The 23,197-nt window shown below is 45.2% G+C and overlaps 3 protein-coding genes across 8 annotated transcripts in view; 1 reads left to right on the forward strand and 2 right to left on the reverse strand.

Moving 5' to 3' along the window:
* The window catches only part of LOC118510542 (P protein), a 58,511-nt gene extending 53,804 nt beyond the window's left edge, over positions 1–4,707 (reverse strand). For both annotated transcript variants that reach the window (XM_036052503.1, XM_036052502.1), the window contains exon 1: positions 3,445–4,707. The gene's annotated coding sequence lies outside the window, so the exon portion shown is untranslated. The remainder of the gene's footprint in view (positions 1–3,444) is intronic.
* Positions 4,708–5,992: 1,285 nt separating this feature from the next.
* On the reverse strand, positions 5,993–19,469 carry LOC118512639 (P protein-like). Of its 5 annotated transcripts, XM_036057341.1 has the most exons (10): positions 19,354–19,469; positions 17,247–17,486; positions 10,852–10,964; positions 9,083–9,260; positions 8,540–8,960; positions 7,983–8,462; positions 7,804–7,919; positions 7,597–7,735; positions 6,607–7,526; positions 5,993–6,537 (listed from the first exon to the last, which is right to left on the reverse strand). In XM_036057341.1, exons 2-10 carry the CDS (start codon positions 17,318–17,320, stop codon positions 6,453–6,455), a joined length of 2,526 nt encoding a protein of 841 aa, XP_035913234.1. In that variant the 5' UTR covers positions 17,321–17,486; positions 19,354–19,469; the 3' UTR covers positions 5,993–6,452. The 5 variants fall into 5 exon arrangements, with proteins under 5 accessions (XP_035913234.1, XP_035913233.1, XP_035913230.1 ...); XM_036057340.1 differs by lacking the exons at positions 17,247–17,486; positions 19,354–19,469 and adding an exon at positions 14,100–14,324 and having other exon boundaries at positions 10,852–11,267; XM_036057337.1 differs by lacking the exons at positions 17,247–17,486; positions 19,354–19,469 and adding an exon at positions 14,099–14,324 and having other exon boundaries at positions 10,852–11,271.
* A 2,009-nt stretch (positions 19,470–21,478) lies between these two features.
* LOC118508942 (lopap-like) lies at positions 21,479–22,535 on the forward strand. The gene is made up of 3 exons (XM_036048850.1): positions 21,479–21,802; positions 21,865–22,052; positions 22,125–22,535. The coding sequence occupies exons 1-3, from the start codon at positions 21,525–21,527 to the stop codon at positions 22,430–22,432; spliced, it is 774 nt and encodes a 257-aa protein (XP_035904743.1). The 5' UTR covers positions 21,479–21,524; the 3' UTR covers positions 22,433–22,535.
* The last annotated feature ends 662 nt before the right edge of the window (positions 22,536–23,197 follow it).

A 23,197-nucleotide genomic window follows, 5' to 3' on the forward strand; every position in this document is an offset into this window, starting at 1 on the left:
GCTTTCTTGGGGAAAAATTCTCATCTTCCAATTACGTGCACCCTAGGCACCATCACCATGTCAATACTCGGCCGTCCATCTATAGCGGGACGAGATGGAACCCAGAACCATCTCTCCTAACCAAGATGTGTTACACAAACTGTCCGACTCTATAAATAGCACGGTGAATTGATATGCAACCTACACCCTTCACAGACAATCAGGTGCACATAATGCCGAGTTCTTTACTTGCCATTCTACCTAACAAAGCGCCGTTCCCTTTGCTTCTCGGTACACTCGGTCCACCGGAGGCGGGGTGCCATTGTGTAAATCATCATCCCCTAGCCCGTAAGCACAAGTTGAACGATTCTGCCGAACAAAACATTCCCTTTTCGCCCAGTGCCACCTGGTGACAGTGTTCCGGTATGCCGGCCCGTACCCAGTGACACAGATTTCATTCCTGACACTCCCGGATCCTGTCAGCTGGATGAAACGGGAGCCATACGTACATGCATTCCCCCGTATGCTCTGTCACCTTATTCAGGGATGGCTTCTGAAAAACATTTCTGGGCTCGCCCTTGAAGCGGAACCATGTCCAACGCTCAAGGTTTGCTCGGGTGTGTGTGTGTGTAGAATATCGCCCACAGTTGGCGCTTTGAATCTCGGTCGCTTGTACTCTGCATCCAGCGAGGAGAGAACACTCTACAGTAGCATTGGCATCCGGTGGGAAATTGAATGCATCAAAGCAGTGCTATGCTGAAGAAGTCAAGCGGTGATTTGAGGGAAATGTTGCCTGCGGACATTCCGGTTCTGGGTAAGGATAGATGCACATGAGAAAGCATCTTTTATTTATGAAACATCCCCATACGTGTGGGAGCTGATCGATAAAGCTAGCTGCACTCCCGTGACCATCATGACACGATCGTGAGGTTATGTTGATTGTCAAAGTCAAGATTTTTGTGATTATTTAAAGATGGGAGCCTGCGATGCTCTTCTTTCCCCGCCCCGCTATCAATAAATCTGACGCAATCGGGGAGGGCTTTAAAAATAGATCCACATCGTACGTTTGTTATCATCTTGCATCTTGCAAATTGGGACCGCCACACGGCTTAAACTTCGCCGTCTTCCCAGACACACGGTAAGTAAAACCATTAGCGAAGAAGGTAGCATTTCACACGGACGATTTGTTTGTGCACAGAGAAAGAGAGAGGAAGGGACCGAGCGTTTTTGCTGAATTATTCATTGAACAATCAAGATGACGACGACGAGCAGTATCGAATGACTTTGCTGTTTGTGTTTTACGCCTCCCATCTTCTTCATCCGGTTTGGTAGCCGAGTGTCCCTGGAAAAGGACTTCATGTACGCTTAAGCTCAGCGTTATTCATCAGCTTACGGTTAAATAACGCCGTTTTGGTATGGTGCTTCTTTTCTGCTTAAATTATTACAGAGACGCGCTGATGACGGTGTGTTCCTCGCAAGCGTCGTCTAAGTTTTCCACTCGAAATGGGGGAAAAATCGCACATCCATAATAAATAGGATTTTCATTTTTTTGAGCTCCCCAACTTCAAGCCTGGCAAAGGCCGCACCCTACAGGATGGTTTATTTATTGTGGGAAATGAAAACACACACAGAGCGTTCCGATTTCCCACGAGTTGCTTCCACTTGAGTTGCTCTGTACATAGAGAGAACTTTTCCATTAGAAGCGGTATGTGTGTGTGGGAAGGTTTATTTTATTTTAATTGGTCGAAATATGTTTAAACTGTTATGTTTTATTAGTATCTTTAATAAGCAACTCGCTGTAGAACAACTCCCCTGTTCAAACATCCCAATCTCACCGAACGCATTATTGATTTCGTTCGGTAAACATTCGTTCCGAAACTTGTTCAACCAAACTTCCAGGGTCCAAGGAGTCCTCGCACAAACCGTTTGGCCTTTTCCAATCTACTTCAACCTCGTACTGCCAGCCGAATCATGCGGCGGGTCTGCCTAGGGTCTGCCAGTGTGTTTAGTCCTTCGGTTCAAGTTCGAACGCCTGCTCAGGGCCCAGCCCTGGGGTACTTTTTTATCGACACCAGTCGACGTGTGTACAACGCAGGGCGTCAACACAGAAAAGCCCAGTTCCTGTTAACGTCTAGCGGAACTTATTTATAGCATCCATTTGCACTTGAAAAACTATCCCTTCCCCCCCCCTGTACGTATCTTCCCCCGATTTCTCTACTCCACTCAGGGTAAAGTTTTACCCATCGATTATGTGTAAGAACAATAGGAGGATTCGAAATCACTACCCCCCCTCAACTCGCATCCACTCGTCGTTGTAGACAGGTGGGAAGGTGCCTGATAACGTCAACATGCGGACCCTGTCAAAACGTCGAACGTCAATGGCTTTAACCCCTTTTTGGTGCGCCAGGAGTGTTCCGATGGCTCCCCCCCTTCAGTTCCCGAGTTGGAAACAGGAGGGGACGAGCCGTTTTTCACGGCCATTTCCACGCCACGTTGTAGCAACAGACACAAAGCGCTCGGAGGCGGGGGAATATCTGGTCCCATGAGTTCCAGGGATCGAACGTTCCGTGCTTCGATGTACCACGAGGCAGGAAACCTTATATCGGCGGCCGCGTGGTACGTATACAATTTGTTGTACGAGTGCCAGGAGAAGGAAAGGCGCTTCACGCTGTAAGGCTTATACACTTCATGCGTAAAGGGAATGTTGGAAGGTATTATTTTTTATTGAGAAAAAATATGTTAATAAATAGTAACAAGCGTCAGAGCGGGGAGAAATTTTTCAAACTTTTTGCTTGCTTAAGTAAAACAGTTTGAAAAGATCCTTGCTCGATTGTGAGCTCGATATGACTCACAAGAAATACGCTTTTCAACACTACTAGATTGTGTTGGAATATTGGTACACATGGAAAGCGCTTTATCTTCTACATCAATGTGTAAGAGTTCAAATCTTAGTCAAATCCAAGCAGGTCTCGACGTGGTAACTTGACGTCTATAACTTTTCTAAACAGGTTTATGAAGATATTATGAAGATTTATATCTTATTCTTTATTTAAAAAAAATATTTAAAACATAATAATTGTAAGGTAAGTGCCTTAAACTATCAGTTTCCTTCGAGCAATCGCCTACGTCGCCTTGGCAACAGCATTCTCATTATGATGCTCTTATCCTCTGACAATGTAAAAATAAACCCTCCTCGTGTGTCTGGTAATTGTTTTTTCTCCCCCAAATACACCATCCAGACGCTCGTAAAGTGGCATAGCGTGTATGGTCCCCGCCATTTCCGGGGTTTTTTTCCAAATTAATCGCTATCTAAGAGCATCCCCCAGGCTGGGTACGGGGTTTTTCCTATTTTCCTGTTTACTCTTTGATAACGCTGCCTCGCTCTTTCGCTGCTAAAGCCCTAAAAATAGTTCTCCCCACGATAGGTGGGGCACAGGTGTGTGTGCTGTGTATTGAATTACTTACCCCGGACAAGCGTTTGGTAAATATTTAACTGCACCACGTTCAATGCACTCGCCAGCAGCCAGTCGCCGAAGCTTATCCCCGGGCACAGCGAACACGTGTACAGTTTCACACACTGTCAAGTACGTACACGCGTACACGAAATGGGAAGCGGAGAGTGCGCCGCCACCTTACATTGACGCTACAGGCCGAAAGTTCCGAATGGGAAGCGACGTGAGATAGGAGAACAGTGAATAGATAATGTCCGGGAGACACCCTCACAGCAACTTCCGGAAAAGCGTTCCCAAACCAGGGGCTTCGGGGATGGATAGGTTCAACGTGTGTAAAACACTATCTCAGATGTTCGTACAGCCTTCGCCTTCGTCGTCCTCACCGGCACCGACGCTACCGACGCCGGGCACGCTCTGTTGCTGGAGGCAAATGTTCTGGCACATTGCAGCATTACACATTTTCTGTCAAACTTCCCACCAAAAAAGCACGATGTAGGAAAGATTGATGCGTTGGTGTTTCTTTACTTTGGGGGCTATTGCTTTTCACTGATTTTGATTTTTAGTTCATTGTAGTCGATCACAAGCGCCCGTCAATCATCAAAACATCAAACGGGAAAACTCCCTAAACCTCCCGGTTGGAGTAGGCTGCCCAAACATTAACACCAACACAATCACCCGGACGCACGACAAACGCTGGTGGAAGTTGAAATTACACAAATTTGTCTCTCGTTAGGAGGCTGCTTCCCTTTTTTTCCCCCGACAGCAGCCTCTCCGGACCGCACGGGCGTGTAAAAAAAGAATGGCCAGTGAATCACTGCCTGCCTGCTTGATTGCAAACCGGAGCGGGTAGTGCGCACACAATTCAGCACTAATCAAATCACGCCTACGACGCTGGAGGAAACCTTAGCAGGGCCGCAATAAACGGCCAACGACGGTGGATCCACAAAAATTGACACTTTTGCACATCACTTGCACGGGGCCAGCAACCATCAACAAAGGCCTCTGCGTCTTCACGAGGCAGCGTGGTTTTAGGTGCCGTTGAAGTAATCAGCAAACTTGTACAGCGCAGCGCCACTCGGGACGGGTGTTTGGTGCCTCCAGGCCCAGCTGGTGGTGTGACGGTGTGTCGGTGTGATAGGGCCAGGGTTCTGGCCCTGGCTCTGTCGTCCAAGATGCAGATGATGGTGTAGAATGGTTCGACAATCACAAATCACCACAGCTCGGGTATATCACACCGCGGAGCGCACACACCGTTGGACCATCGAGAGAACGCACCGTACTGAAAAGAGCGCACGAAGATGTTGCTGGAAAAAAGAACCCAGCCGTCCTGCAACCGTTTTCACCGATTCCACAGACACACAAATATTGGGTGGAAAATGGAGCAATACTAGCTCAACGAATTTTAGGGGGGGGGAGAAATTCTCGATCACGAACTCTCAGTGAGATTTTCCCAAGCTCGCTCTCTCCTGAAGGTATAAGAGGTCTCCACAAGGGCACTTGTTGACGAATTACCTCAAAAGGCTTGCCGTTATCAACCGAGAGAGAGAGAGCAGCTCCTGAACTTCACATCGGGAAATACAGTCGAGTGGAAAACAACGGTCTCTCTCACACATATCTCCGCATCAACACGCGGTTTTTCCGAGCATTTTCTACCACTCTCCGAATTTAGTGGGAGGGGGGGAAATCTCTCCCAGCGATATTCTCTCTCACTCTCTTCTCCTGAGGCACATAATGCTGCATCGCTATATAAATGCTGTATGATGTGTTAGTGAGTGACTGGAAAAACGGGGAAAAACAAACAGTTTCACCATCGCCGACGGTGCTTTTTGTTTTTGTGGACAAAGAAGAGAACAAAAACCCTCAACGTCGAGCGTGTTTTAATAACGCTCTTCCCATCTTTTCCCGGCAGAGGGCGCTCGCCGCATAAACACTTCTAAGTAAGTCCGATTTTTTGATACCTCCTATTCGGCTACAATGTTTTCTTCTTAGCAATGTGTTCAGTGGCTTGTGCCAAGAATAGCAAAAGCTCCAGATCAATCGCATCCGCCATCCTTTTGAACCCATCTTAAATAGCACAAACAAGAGGCAGCTAGCTCAGCTTCGGTTACGGCGTGTGTTAAGAGCCCGTTGCGTCCTCGTTTTTAAGTACTAAAAAACAAGTCAATATTATTACACCCAAATGACCCATTCGACCCATCCGTACGCGGAGGCCAATAACTCCATCAACGCTCGAATTTCCATTTTTTTGTTTGCCAAATTGGAAGCATAAACATGGCTGCTCCAGGGTTTTTGCACCCATTCAGCCAACGTAAACACGCGGCTGACCTGGCATCCGCAACCAAATCATCACTCATCATTGCGCTCGGCTACTAGCAACCCAAACGGCCATTGACGTCACATTGTTTTTCTTTGCAAATTACCTGATGCGAGCGAGCTAACTTACATACTTAGTGTGGCGCAGCGTATTCATCATTTTTCCCCCGTCAAGCGGAACGGTTTTATGTTCTAAACACAACCAGCTAAAGCGATAATAATGTAACACACATTTTCGAACATTCTGGTTAAAAATATCCACACCACCGCGCTCTCAACTCTCATCGTCTCTTTCTGTGTCGTTTATTTGCGTCTAAAACTGTGTTCTTATCAACAGGATCAACAACAGAAAACGAAAATAGATCCTCCAAACAATTTCTCGCGCCGTGTAACTCGTTCCAATGTTAAGGTTAGATTTCGAAATTGCAATTAAATCTCTCGGTTATGAACACGTAATTCTTCACCGTCGATTTTTTTTTTCACTTTCACTATTAAAATCACACGATCAAGAAACCGATCGTGCCGATGTAAGATTTGGCTTGGTTTTGTTTGCTTTCTTTCTATCAGAAAAGAAGTTCAAGACACAACAGTTAGACTGCGAAAACTGGACTGAAGTAGTAACACGGTAACCCATGGATCGGTTGCATCGATCGCTGATTCGGGAGGAAAATCCTTATGAGCTAGAAAGTGTCTAGATCCGTTCCGGACCTAGTGCCAGGCGAAGACGACGTGGGCCATTATCAGGTACCCGGTGGTGACCAGCACACTGACCAGCATGATCGGGAATCCGAGTCTGAAAACGAGTAGTTCAAATACTTTATTAACATACGCTCCAAAGCTCTTAGTACACGCTAGTACATACTTGAAGTAATCCATAAAGCTGAATCGATAGCCATGTTGTTCCGCAATGCCAGCGCAGATAACGTTCGCGGATGCACCCACCAGCGTACCGTTGCCCCCGAGACACGGACCGAATGCCAGCGCCCATACCATCGGTTGCAGTGGCAATCCAAGGTACGCCTTCTCGGACAACGCAACCACTATCTTCACCATCATAGCCGTCACGGGAATGCTGTCCACGAACGCGGACGTTAGGGCCGAGATCCACAGTATGATGATGATCGCCACCGCTAGTCGAAGATCTTCCGACACGGATAGAATGATCGTTTCCGTCGCATGTCCAATCCAATCGATCAACCCCATCCGTTCGACCGCTTCCATCAGCGTAAACATGGCGGCAAAGAACAGTAGCGTTGGCCACTCCACCCGCGACAGGACCGCATCCATATCGTTCTTGTCGGATATGATGAGCAGCAGTACGACCCCGAGCAGGGCTGCCCAGCCAGACGAGAGGCGTCGCAGTTCCGGAATTGACTCGAGGAAAAACAGCGACACAATAAACACGCACACGATGCCGGACTTGATCAGTAGTGAACGATTCTTGATCGGATGCTCGCGCTGGAGTTCCTCGAGCGTGGACCGATAGATATCCTCCGGTACGGTACCCTTTGTCATCTTTTTCTTGTACTGGTGGCGCAACAACTTCACCTTCTTCATGAGCGTTTCACGCACTATGTTGGCATCCTTGGAGTAGGGTGGGATCTTGCCGGCCGCACGCTCCCACACCTTAATGTTGCGCCGCAGCTCCTTCAGTTCCTTCGGCTCGTGCATGCGCAGGTGGTTAATGTTTTTGTAGATGATACGCAGATGGATGTTGGTGGTGATGACGACGATAATGACGCCGACCAGCATGTGTGCGGTAAAGGTAAGGAAAGTGACTCCCTGCCGATGGGACGAGACAAATGGCACATTAGTCATAAATCAAATCAAAGCGCCCGATCGGTGTGCTTACGTGTTTCAGTATGTACTGGTTCGAGGTAATGATGATGTTCGGTGGATCGCCAACGGGTGTTGTCGTGCCGCCAATGTTGGCATGTACAGTGATCGCCATTAAAATCGGCACCGGATTCATGTCCATTACTTCGCACAGCCTATCGAGAGAAGATATTTATGAGTAGCTTAGTGACACATAGTGCTCTTTAACTGGCTAATTTTGTACCGAATTGTAATGGGCGCCATTAAAAGTACGGTTGTTACATTGTCCAAAAACGAAGAGATCAACACCGTACACAGACACAGGCAGTGTATAAGACTCCATATCTTGCCGTTCGTAATCTACCAAAATAGAAAATTCTTTTTTCAGCAAATTATTTGAAAAATTGGCAGATCCATCAATACCTTATAGATGTACACCGATAGATAATCAAATATTCCTGTCTCGGCGAGGATCGCCACCAGGATCATCATCGAGAAGAGTAGCAGAATCGTTTCCACATCAATCCACCCGATAATGTCCTCCATCGTGGGACGATCGTTCAGCGCCGCCAGGATTGATATGGCTAGCGTGGAGGCAATTACGGCCGCAAACGTCCGGTGCACAATCTCCCAGATGATCAACACGTACAGGAAGATGAGTACGAACGCAGCGTAGATCACACCGACGTCACGATTCACGGGCGATTGATCGTACCGGATCGCAACGGGCATGCTGGCCTGAATGTTGCTGCGGATCATCAATCGCACCAAGCCACCGTTGGTTTGGTGCAGTTGCTCGTAGTTTGTGTCGATGATGTCGAACAGACGTTGCTCCTTCACGATCGGTGCACTATCGAACAGATACGGATGTACGATCGGGATGTACCAGGACTCGCTGATGTTCTGCAAAGCGAATCAGGGAAAAAAAAACATATCAAGCTCTAGAGACACTTCAAGTTCAACTCAAACTTGGTCCTAACCTTAGCTGAGCTGGTTGAGTACATATCGGTCGAGTTCGTCTCCAGCGTGGACGAAAGCATCTGAAGGTACACCTCCAGATAGTGCTCCGTAATGTTGCTGTACGGTTCGCTCAGGAACGTACCCTCGAGCGTCACCTTAATCCGCGTGCTCTGCGGCAGATGGGGTAGGATGTATGCCTTCGTCTTGCCGGGTGAAATCGATAGGTGCTTCGGCTCGACCAGCTTCTCATCCTTCACCACCATGAACGACATTATCAGCAGCCACGTGATGAAAAGGCAGATAATTTTCGAGTACTTCCGAAACGGATGGTCCTCGTCCACATGATTCTGACCGGTGTCGTTGATATCGTCGTGCTTCGGCGGTGTAATGTTGCCGATGTAATGCCCAGCCAGATGATGGACGTGCGGCTTCGGTATATCTCTATTATTAAAGGGGGGCGAAAAAGGTTTGGCGAGAACACGATCAGTACAATAGATTCGCTGATTTCGCTTTCCCTTTTTTTGAAAGGCAAATTAACATAATCACAGCCAGACTATACTTACTTCTTCTCCTTCACATGACCTATTTCCTTATTTTGACCCTCCTCATTCGTGACGTTGATGGTGATGAACTCATTCTCGTACTCTTCGTCCTCCTCCTCCTCCTCCTCATCCTCGTACTCTTCCCCGCCGTCCTCTTCCAGTCCTTGAATTTCCGGAAACGAATCCTCATGACAATCGCCTACCGAAAAAAAAACCCCCAACCCCCAAAATAGCATAAACAGATTTATTTACCAATCAAACACGTCCCCAAATGCCCTTTTCGGGGAAGGCCTTTTTTTGCTCTGTTCCTTCTTCTTCTTCCCCTTAAAACGTTTTAACTTTAACTGACCACAAATATCTGCTAGCAGTGTTTAGCAGTCTCCTCACGATATCTACTTACAGCAGTAATCATATCGCGTACGCACCGGATCGAATGTCCCATGCTGGCGCACGATCTCGCTACGATCAATCAACTGTTTTGTCCTCCAGGCTGGAAAGTTCAGAGCAACCACACATAACTACCACTCTAATCTCGTCTAAGGCCCTTCCTCCCACACCCCTGTCTGGTCTAATCTAGCTCTCCATTGACTCCCGGTGCGGTAAATGTCAGTGCCGGTTTAAGAATTCGCAGAACGGAGAGAATTAGGTTTAAAGATAGGTCGCGCTACTTTTGCTTTCGTTCAGAGCATCTCCACCAAGCACCTCATTGTGTGCGTTAGATTGTGGGGACAGGAATTATGCTGCCCCAACCACAATTGGTGTCGATTAAGCAGGCTGTAATCGGATTTACGTGAATGAACCGTCCCAGGAGTACGCAGCGTGCGCCAGTGTTCGGAGACTTGAAATCCTAGAGTCTGACTTCTTTTAGGTTTGATAACAATTTTTGGAAAAGTTTTTCTTAACAATATTTTTGAGCCTTCTAAACAATTAATTCTAGATGCTTTCTGAGGTCTAGGAAATCTATTTAATATTTTAAAAATTCCAAATCTTTATCCATCACTTCTAACCGAGAATATGTAAATGTCTTTAAATTACAAATTTTGCTACAATTCGTGTCAGTCGCTCCTATTACATCTAGTTCATTCCCGTTCCACTCCACTATGACATAAGTAGTTTGCAAATCCGCAATACCCATCAATGGAGGAAAATGCGATTATGGGGGCCATCCGTCTTCAACTTGACTGAAGTGTGCGCTTCAACTGACGCTTGTCCTACATTTCTATTTCCATTCCACGGTTCCATACAGCGCGCAAGCAAAGATGCACTCGTTTTGGTCTCTTTTTTTCGAACGAAGAAACCCAACATCCGGTACCGGGGATTGCGAGCGAACGACCTGTATTATTGCTGCGAAATGTAGCCACTTACCACTAACTAGATGCGCTCTTGTACCGATAGCTGGTAGCTAGAGCTATTGAAATTGATACTAGTTACAACGCTGCACGAGCGGGAACTGTTGCTCAACCGAGGCTGCATATGTTGCTGGTGCTTCAAAACCTCCAGCACATCAAATAACTAGATGGAAGAAAGCAGTCTTCCTCGAAGTAAGGAATAACAGGAGATTCGCTGAAACGTTTACCCCACAACAAAGCCATCGAGAAGCCATTAGGCTTCACAATGCACCCGGACAACAATTGCCCTCTTGCGGTGCATCAAAACTACACCGAGCCGTCCGGCTACACGTCCACTGTGTCAATAATAGCTCCCTAATAGCTTCGATAATAGTCCTCAGACCCCGCTGGCCTTTTACCCCGCGGTGAAGCCGTGTCAGTCGAACCGCGCCGTGTACTTACCGTTCAGCCGGGCATGCTCCAGCTCGACCTGCTGGAAGGACACCATGCTCGGATCGTGCCGGATCTTGGGCGGTAGCGTGCGCCATAGCTCCAGCGATGCCTCCGTCACCTCGCTGATGGGAACAACGGAAATCGTGCGCTTACGCTTGCTCTTCCTTTTCTTCTTGCGCTGGGGAGTGGCACTGGATGGGCCGGCCGCAGCATCGACGGTCGCCGCCGGGCTGGCCGGTGACGAGACGGCCGAGGACGAGTCGGTGGACGAGATGTTACGACGCCGTTTGAAGACGTTCAGATTGTTTAGATAGTTCATGGTTTCGGTGGAACGTTGCACGTTGGGTGCCGGGGTTTTATACGCTCATCACGAACCAAATTAACTCACACACAAACAAACACACGCTCACACGCTTGCGACAAGCTAAAGTTTAATTAAGATACATGCTTTTACATCACACAACTGATATCGAGAGGTTTTTGAAGAAAAGAACGGCAAACATAAAATGGTACCCAGCCCTAGGAAGGTTTCGTGGAAAAACGCTCCACCGAAAGCAGCCCGGAACTAGACGAGACGAACAAACAGCGAATGGGCCTACCCCAAACGTCTTAATCTCGCTCCGAAGACCCTTTCGAAACAAACACAACCTTCTGCCGCGACGGTACACTTTTCTCGGTAAACAGCTCGTTCGGAAAATTGACGACAACGTCGACGTTTACCGACGACGGCTTGGGGCAGACAAAAGCAACTAACGTTTGCCGTTAGCAAATTGGGCAACGCAGCACAAGGCATCTGCTGAGGTACGGTGGCGTTTACTTGCTTGATTGTTTGGTATTGTATTAGAGGTAAGGAATTGGAGTGCCGAGTTTTCCGGATGTTCTCCGGAGTGGCGGAAATAATATCGCGAATTTGTGTACGTGTCTGTGTGTTTGGTTTTCTTTAACTGGAAAACACAGCAAAGGTCGTCCTGAAGGGAGTCAAGGAGGAATTTATTTTTTAATCGATTTTCGTCCTTCAGGAACATTCCACTTGAAAAGCTTGAAGGGTATTATGTTTTCCATTATTTTATTTTTGGCAAGAAAGCAATACCCCGCAACTAAAGAGAACTTTTGCTATGGAAATCAAAAATTTGCCTTCAGTCTTTATGCTCAAACAATTTCTCTTCGGGGAATTAGTCGTCGATATCAATATCGATAGGTACGAGGTATGCCGAAGACTTGCTGGTTTTAATATGTCGAGTTTAAAGCATTCAAAGGTCACCATTTTTAATACCTACATCTATCTGTTCCTTGGCTCCAGAGTAAACGAAAATTCTGAGTCTGAAGTTGGCTGATATGGGCTCATGCCATGAAATCTTACTTGATTAAACTGTCAAAACATGGGACATCTGTCTTGGGATTTAAATCAGGCTTAATCTTTAGTATGCAGACGTCACAGAAAGCCAGAAATGATGGGCTGAGACCTCTCGAAGTTGTAGGGCCAAAGAAGAGGAGGAAGAGTCTTTAGTTATTCTATTAGGACTCTAATCCCTGTTAAAAAATCAAGACTCTCTGGACACTAATAACTCGTTTGGGAGGTTTTAAAGCTCAAAACTGTCTGCACTGTTTTAAGTCGAGCAAATCCTCACTAACGCATTCCTCCTCAATCTCACTTATGAACATAAAAAGTAGAAGTTTCACAAATCAAACTCTCTCCAAAGACGCCGTTAAACTCTTCCAGCAGAGTTAAACACCTCGGTGTGGCAATGCCTCCAGTAGCTGGTTCGTTTTCGCTGCATCCTTTCGCAAACTGCTGGCCGTGGATATTAAACAGTCCTCCGTACGCGTATACAGACGCCCATAATGTCTTCATTTTTATGGTACCACATTAAGCGGTTGTCAGGCGAGAGTTGCTGCCTTTAACATTACTCGCAACCCCAACTAAGGTGCGTGGTACGTGAAGAAGGGGTGAAGTTAGCATTGCAATGCAATGTACCGATTAAGCCACACAAATTGGACAATAATTGCGGGGGTGAACGGGGGTTGCGGGTGGAGTAGGCAATTTGCACGATTGTCAAAAGTCTCACTGAAGTGTTTTCAATTGTCAGTAGTGCTGGGGCGAAGATAATTGCACCACGGCTTTGACAGACGCGCTGGTAACGCTTTTGTTTCATTTTTCATATGCAAATCGATAGAAAAGCGTTAATAAAACTGTAATAAATAAGTAAACCGACCCGATCTACGGTAGTGTGTGATAAGTTGTCTTCCAAAGCAGGTTCCTAACGGAACAGCTGGTTGTGTAAATAAAGTTCCACAAACCGGTGTGGACAATAAATTTTGACGGTAGTCATTACTTCTGGTGTCTCTATCTACACCTCTCTCTCTTGGTTTCCACTACGCCACATGTTGTGGCAACACGTTGTGCGTTAACATTAAGTGATCAACATCCGTGTGTGCGATCTTCACCACCACGATCATCTCTTCACACATCGTCCACAACGCGACACTCTGCCCGGCCCACCTTGATCGACTTCTGCTTGCTGTCCAAATAAACCGACCATAACCTAGAAAAAAAAACTCAACGTTCTTCACCCTTCGCAAAGGACGCACCGCACATTCACTGGGTGGTGGGATGATGACCTTCCCTGCTTGGGGGATTGGTGGTGTTTCTTAAATAAAAAGCGACACATACCATCCTACTGATTTTAAAGATAGTGCTTCAGAATTGTATCTTTAACACAACATTTTAACGTTGTTCAAGCGGATCGTTAACAGTAGTATTAGTGCCCGTATTGGTATGGTAATAGATACTAATCTGTTCATAACCACCGGTTGAGGAATTTAAAAATCCACCAAAAAAAGCAACAGAAGTAAACCACCACACCAGTCACACATAAACACCACTCCCGGCTCTCCGCCGGTGCTATTAATAACAAAAATTTGACTTTGAAAAAGAAATATATACAAAAAAATGTGTTTGGTGCGTATGTGTGTTGCCACGAACATACGTCGAAGAATGAAAGGGAAAATTACTTCTGACCGTGTGGAAAATGTCTACAATGAGGCGAGGAAAATTTGCACATGCGATCGAGAGTTTTTTCTTCCCCGTTTTGCTGTTTAATAACGAAAAACATTTAGCACTTATTTTGCTTTTGGTTCACTTGTTGCACTAATATCTTTACAACACGTTGCTGTATGTTTGTGTAATAGAAGGATTCGTTCCCATTTGCACCACTTTATCTTTCTTCGGCTTTTCCATCACATGTCACTCACCAAAAAAAAAAAACCACACAAATTAACGACACAGGTATATTTGAACGGCTGTTTAAAAAAAACAACACGGGGTCGGAAAAATCGGAAAAACCAACACTCGCTCCCACCCCGAACCACAGACGGAACGAACAATTCGCCAACAACCGTTCGGAGCTTCTTCCTTTCGGGAAGGAGCAAAAACCGCGTGCGCGTTTACAAGCGCTTCAATCCGAACTGAGCCAAAACGTGTGACCGACGGCTTTTTGGAGACCGCCCAACCGAACAGCGTGTGTGTGTGTGTGTGTGTACGGTAGTTTACCAACACGTACAGCTTCCTCACATACGCACTTAGATAAACGCGCGCGCACTTCGTACTGTGGCGAGTGCTAGCATTGCGGGTAAGAGTAAGTAAGCTGCCGACACGGAACATACATCAGCGCCGTCGGTCCTTGAAGGATGCACCGATGGCTTCTTCACGGTGTTGGTGGGTGTTACAAGCTTACCTGGACCGTGGTTGAGCATAGCATTTCGCTAACGTCGTGTGGCGGTCTTTTGGAAAGAGACGTTTTTTCGTGGGTTTAATGTTTGAAGGCCCTTGAAGAACCCATTAATATCATTCATTCTCAAAGAAGTATGCATGATTTAATCGTTAACAAGCTTCATTTTTATCTAGCTAACCTACCTTAGCTATTGTTAGTTAAATAGTTTTAGTAGCTCAATATACTGAATAAAGTGAAGTTGGTTCCGTCTGGACCAAAAAAAAAAATAGATAAGATTTTTTCTATAAATTTTAAAAGATTAATAACAGTAGGGCTAGGCCGTACCTACAGAACAGAAAAAAACGGAGAAAAAAATAAATAATACTTAAGAGTTTAACATTCAACACTCACGAGGTAAATGAGAACTATGAGACTCAAAGCCTCTCTTAAACAAAAAACCTTAAAAATATGTTCAACTCTGATGCTCAATAAGAAAAAATTAAAAAAATTATAAAAGTTTTTTTAAAATTAGCAATAACTAAACATTCTTATTTTCTCCTGATTGTGCAAACGATCAATTACTAAGAAAATCCTATCCTCAACAATGAGAGATTTGAACCACGAACTTACAGTATACACGCACGAAAGCCTATGCAGAGGGCCATGAGCCTGCTCTTGAAAAGGTCTGATGAAACGCTCTCTTAAGATGTGATATGCTCTGCAGTAATATGGAAGGAAACCTAGGAAAGTAACCCAAGTAACCTAATATTAGTAAAAAAATTAATAAATCTCAAAATATTATGTCAAATGAGCAAATTTTTGATTTTAATAACAGGCAACAGAAAATACAATTTGAAAAGAGCAAATGGTAAAACTCTTTAATTAAATTACTAGACTACACAGAAATCAAATCACACAAGCTAAAGAAAGATATCCCGTGTCAAAAAGTTTCCAAAACATTCTTCTTCAACTTTGCCCCAACACAATACCGAATACTGAAATTGAAAAAAAAAACTTTCGAACCAAACGAACCAACTCCCTTTCGAGACAAAGGGATTCGTTAGCACTGACAAGGGTGCCATCCACTGACCGCTTTGCTATGCATGGATTTATGGTAAATTAGTTGTTTGTAAATTGAGAAATCCAATTTGATCGCCTTCAGGCAAGTGCGGATCCGGATTCCATTTCCGCATTGTTCACCGGTGCAGTTTACGTTGTGTCTGTAGTTTTCGGGTCGGTTTTCTTCAGACTAAGGTGAACCTCACAGAGGTGAACATGGATTATCCCGGGTCGGTGTGTGTGTGTGTATACCCACAGACTCGTCCTTGTCAATTGTCGGCAAATGTATAAAAGTAACCGTAAAGCCAAGTAGTAGATCACCAGGAATTGTCCTGCCATACCGACAATGTTTTTCCCTCCTCATTTTCAGTATTGATTTCTGGCTTATCAGCTTATCAGCGGGTGCTGTGATTGCCGGTGTGGTAGCAACGTTAATCGTTCGGGCGTCGCAACAAGCGCTGGCAGGAAAACTGATTACCATGCCAAGCTGTAATTCTCTTTGGGTTATTAGGTAGACAAATTTTCCGGCGCCTTCATTGCTACTGTTGCGTCAGTAGCCTTGTTAAGCCAGTTAATTTATCTCAATTCAGCGCTTCCAGAGCGGCTTTGGACTGCAGTCTGGAACTGAGAGGAAACTGAACGGAGCACTGCAGGATGAATGGTGACGATGATGATGATGATGCATGGCGCATGTTAATGAATTGTTGCCACACGGATCCCTCGTTAAGGGACGTGCCATTCATCAGCCGCTCCCACAGCGTGATGGATTGTGTCCGACTGCCCTTATTAAATGTGTTGTGTGTTCTATTTTTAAACCCATTCTCTTCCCTTCGGAAGGACAGTAAAAAACTGAACAATTTAATTTATTCTTTTGTGGGGAGCATTTAAATAATTGATTTTCTAATGAAAATGAAAAATATAGTAGACAAATTCTCTCTCAACCTCTTTCAATTTTCTTCCATTTAGTTCCCATTTCATAAAAAAAATGTCACTCAAAACAACACACTTCCTACTATTATCTAATCTCATTACGACACATTCAATCATCGTTAATACTTGAAAAAGCACTTCATATCGTACCAGTTTTGCATTAGCATTTCCATCAGACTGATTGCAATCTTCTTTCGCGCATCGTCTCCCTTGAAACTCCCATCCCAGCTGGCAGCAAATAAATAATACTAACACTATCGCAGACAATTACTATTGAAATTAGACACCTCTTTTCCTCCCTGCAACACACCATCAAACTATCCTCACACAGAGGGGAAAACTCCACGAATCGCTACTACTCCACAGGTCATCGCGATATCACAGAGACTTACAACCCCGGTCACACTATCGGGCACAAATCTTTCCACCCCGCGCATACCATATTGTTTCGGGACCATACCACCACCACAACCTGGCAACATTCGAACCGGCACCGGGAAAAAAGTTCAAGTACAACCAAACGACCGACACCTCGTCCACCGGGCCAATCTCGCCGTCCAGCTCCAACCAGTTGCATGACGATCGATGCTACCGCTTTGTCAATTTTGTCGAAGCGAGCCGGCGAATCGGGAAGATTCATGACCACATGCCCACCTGCTCGCTTTGCAAAAAGAGACAGAAAGAACCACCTCGCTCGGCACCTACCTGGGCTGTGGAAAATCGAGCGCCGTCTTTGATTTGTGGCGACGGAAACTTTTCCGTGCGGTTTTCAGCCGCATCTTGATCGGTGACACGCTGGCCGCTATTTTGATGCCGACGGTTGTACGGGCTCGGTAGATATGTTTTTCTAGTGGGCGAGCAAACGCAGCGAGTCACGGGGATGTTTCTTCGCGGTGAGCTTTTGATTAAATGATCAATTTATCATTTTACACGAGCCTGCCGTTCCTGTGGAAGAACAATTTTGACGAAGGTTAAATGGTGTAAGGTAAGGTGTGTTAAATATAAATTGGTAGCTTGTAGCTATGATTTATAAACATGATGCGCTTAATCCTATTAGAAATGGCATTTAGATGTAGTGAATCTGGTGGTCTGGTGGTGTGAACTGAACGATCGCGCGAGACCTTGCAGCGCGGATTGCATACATTCTGGGGCTTAAACGAGAGAATGTTTTTCGGTGGATGTTTGGTGTTTGTACAAGAGTTACTGAGCTTGTAGTGCTTAGAAATAGTTCTAAATTTTGTGCCAATTAAATTTAATTGCTATTGAACGCCTGAAGTGTTATTTTAATTATTATCTGTAACTTTTTAATCAGAATTTAATAATGTCCTACTATTTTAATGAATTGTTGAAAGAAGTCTTATTTTTGGCTTCAAGTAAAAGGTGCAGATGAGATTCCCACAGCTACTTAACAGTCATCGGACCTCCCCTTACTATTTATATATTTAATAAAGAATACATAGAAAAAAATTAGGAAAAATATATATAGACAGTACAAATTGTCCCACTAAACGACCATCATTATGCCACACTCTCTCATCAAAGACCACATTAAACCACAATCCATTGTTAACACATTGTCACCCTTCTGTCATACATATGTTACAGAAAAAAGCTTCACCATACACGTGCTCGATAAGTGACTTCTAAAACTCTGCAGACAGCACTCTCATCCATTATTGATTGCGTACTCATCGACGATACCATCGCACGAACCCTAGCCCCTTCGATTCCGTTTCCGATCAATCAAACACAAACAAAGCATGGACAGCGATGGCGCCCAGTGCTGGAAAAGCTCCTTCCATTGATGATGAGGATATAAATACACGGGACGGGTTGTAAGCACCGGCCTGTTTCACAACGATGACCACCAGACGAAAGTAATTATCGACCATTCATTCCGTTCAAGTACGTTTTTGTCTCTGTATTAACACTGGGCACATAAAATAATACGCAACCCCGCGGCGGGTGCTAAACTGCATGAAGTCATCCATTACCAACCCTTGGGATCCGAAACCCAAGACCAAGAAAAAAAGGGTCTCCTTTCGATTATCGCGGGACTTCGTTATCGTTCGCTTGAACGGGTACGCTCGCATCATTAACTCGCTTAACACGAGGATTTCGCACGGTTTTGACCCACATGAAGCCAATTTCTGCAGGCTCAAGACTTCACCAAGTAACGCTACGGTGGAACTTAATCCAAGAATCTTTGAAGCAACAGAAGCCTGGACCCGTTGACACAGTCACTTACATGGGTGGAAACATATTGAACAGTAAAAACAAAACACAGACACCTTTTTCCTCCACCACTCAACTGCAAGCGATGCGAAGAAAGGATAATCCGTTATTGGATTCGCAGCTCTAAGGATTCGTCTTATCGAGCCCCGGTTTTGTGTTGTTGGCGTGTACCGGGCTTACGCTTCAATATAACCTGCCTTAAAGTTTGGTCTGTTTTTTTCTTCTTCTTCTTCGACTACGAGAGAACACATTTTCCCTGTTTTCAGAGAATGTAAAATTACATGCACCCTTAGCTCGGAACATGCCTCACAACCACTCGAGGTGCGTTCCTTCACGCGGATAGATTACATTTTCCGGGATATTGACAACGATTTAACACACGCATGAACATCCGCAGGACACGCGAGCAAACTTGTCATCATTCCAGTGCTACGGCGTAGAAAATAATTGCTCCCGCCCGAAATTCGATCAAACGCTTGGCGTGCCAGGACGTACGATTCTCTCCCTCGCCATCATCACCAGCACTTATCTCGTGTTTTCTTACACGCATTCACTCGCCCACCATGCTCCAGCTTACCGTAGGTTATGCTCCCAGCTCCCGGAAATTGAAACGATCTGGATCCCGTTCCCCCCGAAAAAAGCGACGACCCGAAATGGTGGTCCGACTCTGACAGGTACCTAGAAGCGACTAACTTCGACCGTTAGTCGAAGGCTTCGAAAGCTTCTGTACGGTCGTTGGCCTTACCAAGTGTTAGGGGAAGGGATTTTGATACATAAACATATATGGCTATCCTTCTGCCCTGTCAAACTGCTCCATATTCTTGGGATTTGGGGAAAATGGCTCTCGGTTTCTCTCTCACTCTCTCTCTTTGGGCGACGCGGGTCACATTACATGCTGTCTACAATTACATTTACAGAACCGAACGGTTCGGATTTTGCGTTGGATGAGAGCGTGCGTACGTGTGGGTTCAGTGAGTGACGCTTTGTTTGGAACGTATTGACAGGCTTTTTCGTCTTCAGCGCAGAATCCCATTTTCCAGCGGTGAGTTCACACTAACTATGGGTGTTTGAAGTTGAAAGTGTCATCAACTAGATCTGTAACCGAAGAATAAAAATGAAGTTAAAAATTTAAATAATTAAAACATTTTAGTATATAAGAAAATCTAATTTATTTTTTTTTTAATTTAATAAATTCAAATACAAAAAAAACAAGGTGCACTACTTTATTGGTAAGCACTGTAAGAAATGGATGAAGATTTGCTTCATCGCGTTCCCTAGCAACAAGCTGCGTGAACACAATGCATAGCGAATGAACTTTCCGGCTGATGCTGTGGAAAGGGAGAGTGAACGCTGAATAAACGCTGATTAGTGGCGACTTTGAGGGAAACGATTTATTTAGCATGATCTTTATTGAGGAAAAATGGCAAGAAGAGATATATTTTTTTTAGTATTTTTTAATTTAAGTTTTAGTTTTTCAGGTAGCTGTTAAGATAGGAGCTTGTTTCTTGAGGGTTTCGTATAAATATTTTTGAGTTTCTATTAATACAAGTGGATTGTTTTGGCATTGAAAAATCGTATTGGTGGGTTTTTTTAATAAAAAAAGTTAAATTTTACATTTTGTACTGTGATTTATGAAAATTACTTATAAAATGTTTAAGTGAGTTGCAAATATAGAGATATATTTCAAGCAACTTTCAGATTATCTTTTTGGTTAATTTAATTATAAATTATGTTTTACTTAGAATATTTCATTAAATCATTTATACTCAATATGTTGTTTACTTCTAAGTAGAGAAAGCGTTGGAATACATTCTACACAATCAGGATAAAAGCAATTGAAATCACGATGAGTTCAGTTCAGTGAAGCAATAAATATTCTTCAAAAAATACAAAGAGAACCTGTCCAAATTCGCATGATCTTTGAAGAACATTTCCTTACGTCTCTTCGTTTAATCAACCCCAACGGATATTACCAACTTTCTTCATCACACTTATGAAGTGCTTATGACTTTTACCTCAATCATACTCCATCCTCCCATCGCTCACCACAAGTCGTTACACACCGTATCAATAAACTCCGCCCCGGAAGTAATTAATTTCCCGAGGCTACAACTATCACACCATCGGTGCTAAAGATTTATGAAACGCCAGACAATCTCATCCCCTGCATCTTCTCCCTCTCCATCCCGACGATCTAATTTCGCAATCATGGTCGGCGGATCCGCTTATCGGGCGTGTATTATCGAAACGTTTATGATCGAACATGTACATCGACGGACGATCAACGATCGCGGCTTGCTCGAAACCGGTGCCTGATCGGCAACGAACGATGGGCCCTGTTGCCCCAATTCCATAACGCGGGAAGGTGTGTCTCCTGATGAGAATATCACCCGGGATAGATCGTGCTCTCCCTGCGCGCTGAAGCTAAGCCGACAATAAGTAAGTAAGGCAACACACAACACGCCCTGAGAAAGCCCACCTCGTGTCAGCGAACAAACTGGCTGACTGACTGAAGTCTTCTTTTGAACGTACCGCTCGCCTACGGTTGTCAGACATCTCCTCCACACCGGGGTTGGGTTGGGTGGAAGACGTGTGGGGCTAAGAGCAGGGAAGTTCTGGAGAGCTGTGAGGAACGCACGGTTCGTAGACGACAACAAATATAAAAGCCCATCACACGGTTCGTCGGGAAGGTTATTCGATACCGTGTTCGCGTCCTGTGCGCATCGTGGAAAGATTCAACGAAAGAGGATGAAAAGCTCCAAGTACGTTGGTTGTTGCTGGCAGACGGTGGCTGTGATTGGATTAGTTTGCCTAGTGACAGTAGTGAAGACACAGATCCCAGGCTTTGGTACCTGTCCGGATTATTCGCCGATACAGCGCTTCAACCGAACACGATTCCTTGGCACTTGGTACGAGATTGAGCGGTACTTTACGGTCACGGAGGTTGCTACCAAGTGTGTTTCGGTGACGTACGAGCAGCGTGCTGATGGGAAGATTCACGTCCGCAATGCTTATACTAATCGATTGTAAGTAGGTTTGAGATTGGGTTTTGGCAAGTAAATTTTGACGAGTGTCTTTCTTCTATTAGTAATGGCGTGGAGAGAATCATCTCAGGAGTGATGGATAAGGGTGGCAAGGCTAAGGAAGGACGCTACCAGATCGAGTACACCTCCTTCCCGTACAACTACAACGCATCAGTGATGGTACTGGACACGGACTACGATTCCTTTGCCGTGCTGTACTCTTGCAGTTCCTTCGGTCCTGTTGGACATGCCGGTAAGCTCCTAAAAGTATGCAATACACTTAGATCGCACCAGAAATTCAATATCAATCTCCCTGTCTCTTCAGTATCTGCCTGGATGATGGCGCGAGAACGCCTTCCCGGAGGTCCTGTGCTGCAGCGTGCCTACGGTGTCCTGGACAAGTACAAAATCTCCCGCACGTTCTTCCTGCGCACAAATCAGGAAGACTGCGTGACGTTGGCCCCACCCGAGCCAGCGATTGATCCCACGGAACCAACAACCCAGGATGCCCGTAACGACGGAGTCGTGGTACGAAGCGAGGAAGATCTGCAACAGTTGCGCAGTGAAATCTTTGCCGTTGGACCATCCAAACCCTCCATTCCGGTTGATCCCGTTCAAGAGGATCCCCAATAGAGGAGTGTTTTGATTATCTCGAAATAGCATTAAACATATTTATTTCCCTTACTTATGTCCGTATATCGGAGATCTTAAATAAAAGTTAATTTTAGACATCCTATCGAAGTGACTCTCACCTGATCAATAATTTATCACAGATGAAGTACGACCACCATCCGTTCATCTTTGTTTTTATGCCACCGACAAACCGACAACGCTGACTGTCAAGTTCATGATCACCTTCGACTTTTGCTACGCCCGTGAAACTGGGTCACTAAACCACCGTGCGCCCTAGCGAGGCGTGCAGTTCCCGTCCCGGTACGGCGGCTGAACTTTTCCTTTCGCACACCTTCGCAAACCATCCCACGGGGATGGGGCGGCCCCCCGAGCGGCTTTCGAATGGTGCGCGGGCGTGTAAACAAACCAGTTTTCCAGTGGAGTGCCACGGTGCCTGCTGACTCACGATCGCACAAACAAGCACAGAAGGAAAGCGAGATGCGATCGCTCAATGCAACGGGCCACGTCTATTAAGGGGACGCTGAAGTTCAATCACTCGGATGATGCCGTAAAGCGAGAGGGAGACATTTTCTTGGTGGAGGAAAAACCTGGCGATGGCGGCCAAGATAATATGTCAGTATGTATGTATGTACGTGATCAATCCGATATTCAGGGTGCCATGAAGACTGTTAAAAGCTTCACAAGGAAGACTTCATTTTTTAACAGAGTTAAGAATAGGGGTACTTTCATAAAAAACTTTGATCTATAATAAACACCTAAATCCAT

This window comes from Anopheles stephensi, chromosome 3, assembly GCF_013141755.1.
Source record: "Anopheles stephensi strain Indian chromosome 3, UCI_ANSTEP_V1.0, whole genome shotgun sequence".
Classification (NCBI taxonomy): Eukaryota; Metazoa; Arthropoda; class Insecta; order Diptera; family Culicidae; genus Anopheles; species Anopheles stephensi.

Coding starts and splice junctions, on each gene's coding strand:
- LOC118508942 (XM_036048850.1), top strand. CDS start 21,525: ATGAAAAGCTCCAAGTACGTTGGTTGTTGCTGGCAGACGGTGGCTGTG. Junction 21,803..21,864: donor AATGCTTATACTAATCGATT/GTAAGTAGGTTT, acceptor TTCTTCTATTAG/TAATGGCGTGGAGAGAATCA. Junction 22,053..22,124: donor CGGTCCTGTTGGACATGCCG/GTAAGCTCCTAA, acceptor CTGTCTCTTCAG/TATCTGCCTGGATGATGGCG.
- LOC118512639 (XM_036057340.1), bottom strand. CDS start 11,161: ATGAACTATCTAAACAATCTGAACGTCTTCAAACGGCGTCGTAACATC. Junction 8,463..8,539: donor ACTCAACCAGCTCAGCTAAG/GTTAGGACCAAG, acceptor TTCGCTTTGCAG/AACATCAGCGAGTCCTGGTA. Junction 7,736..7,803: donor ATGGCGCCCATTACAATTCG/GTACAAAATTAG, acceptor TTCTCTCGATAG/GCTGTGCGAAGTAATGGACA.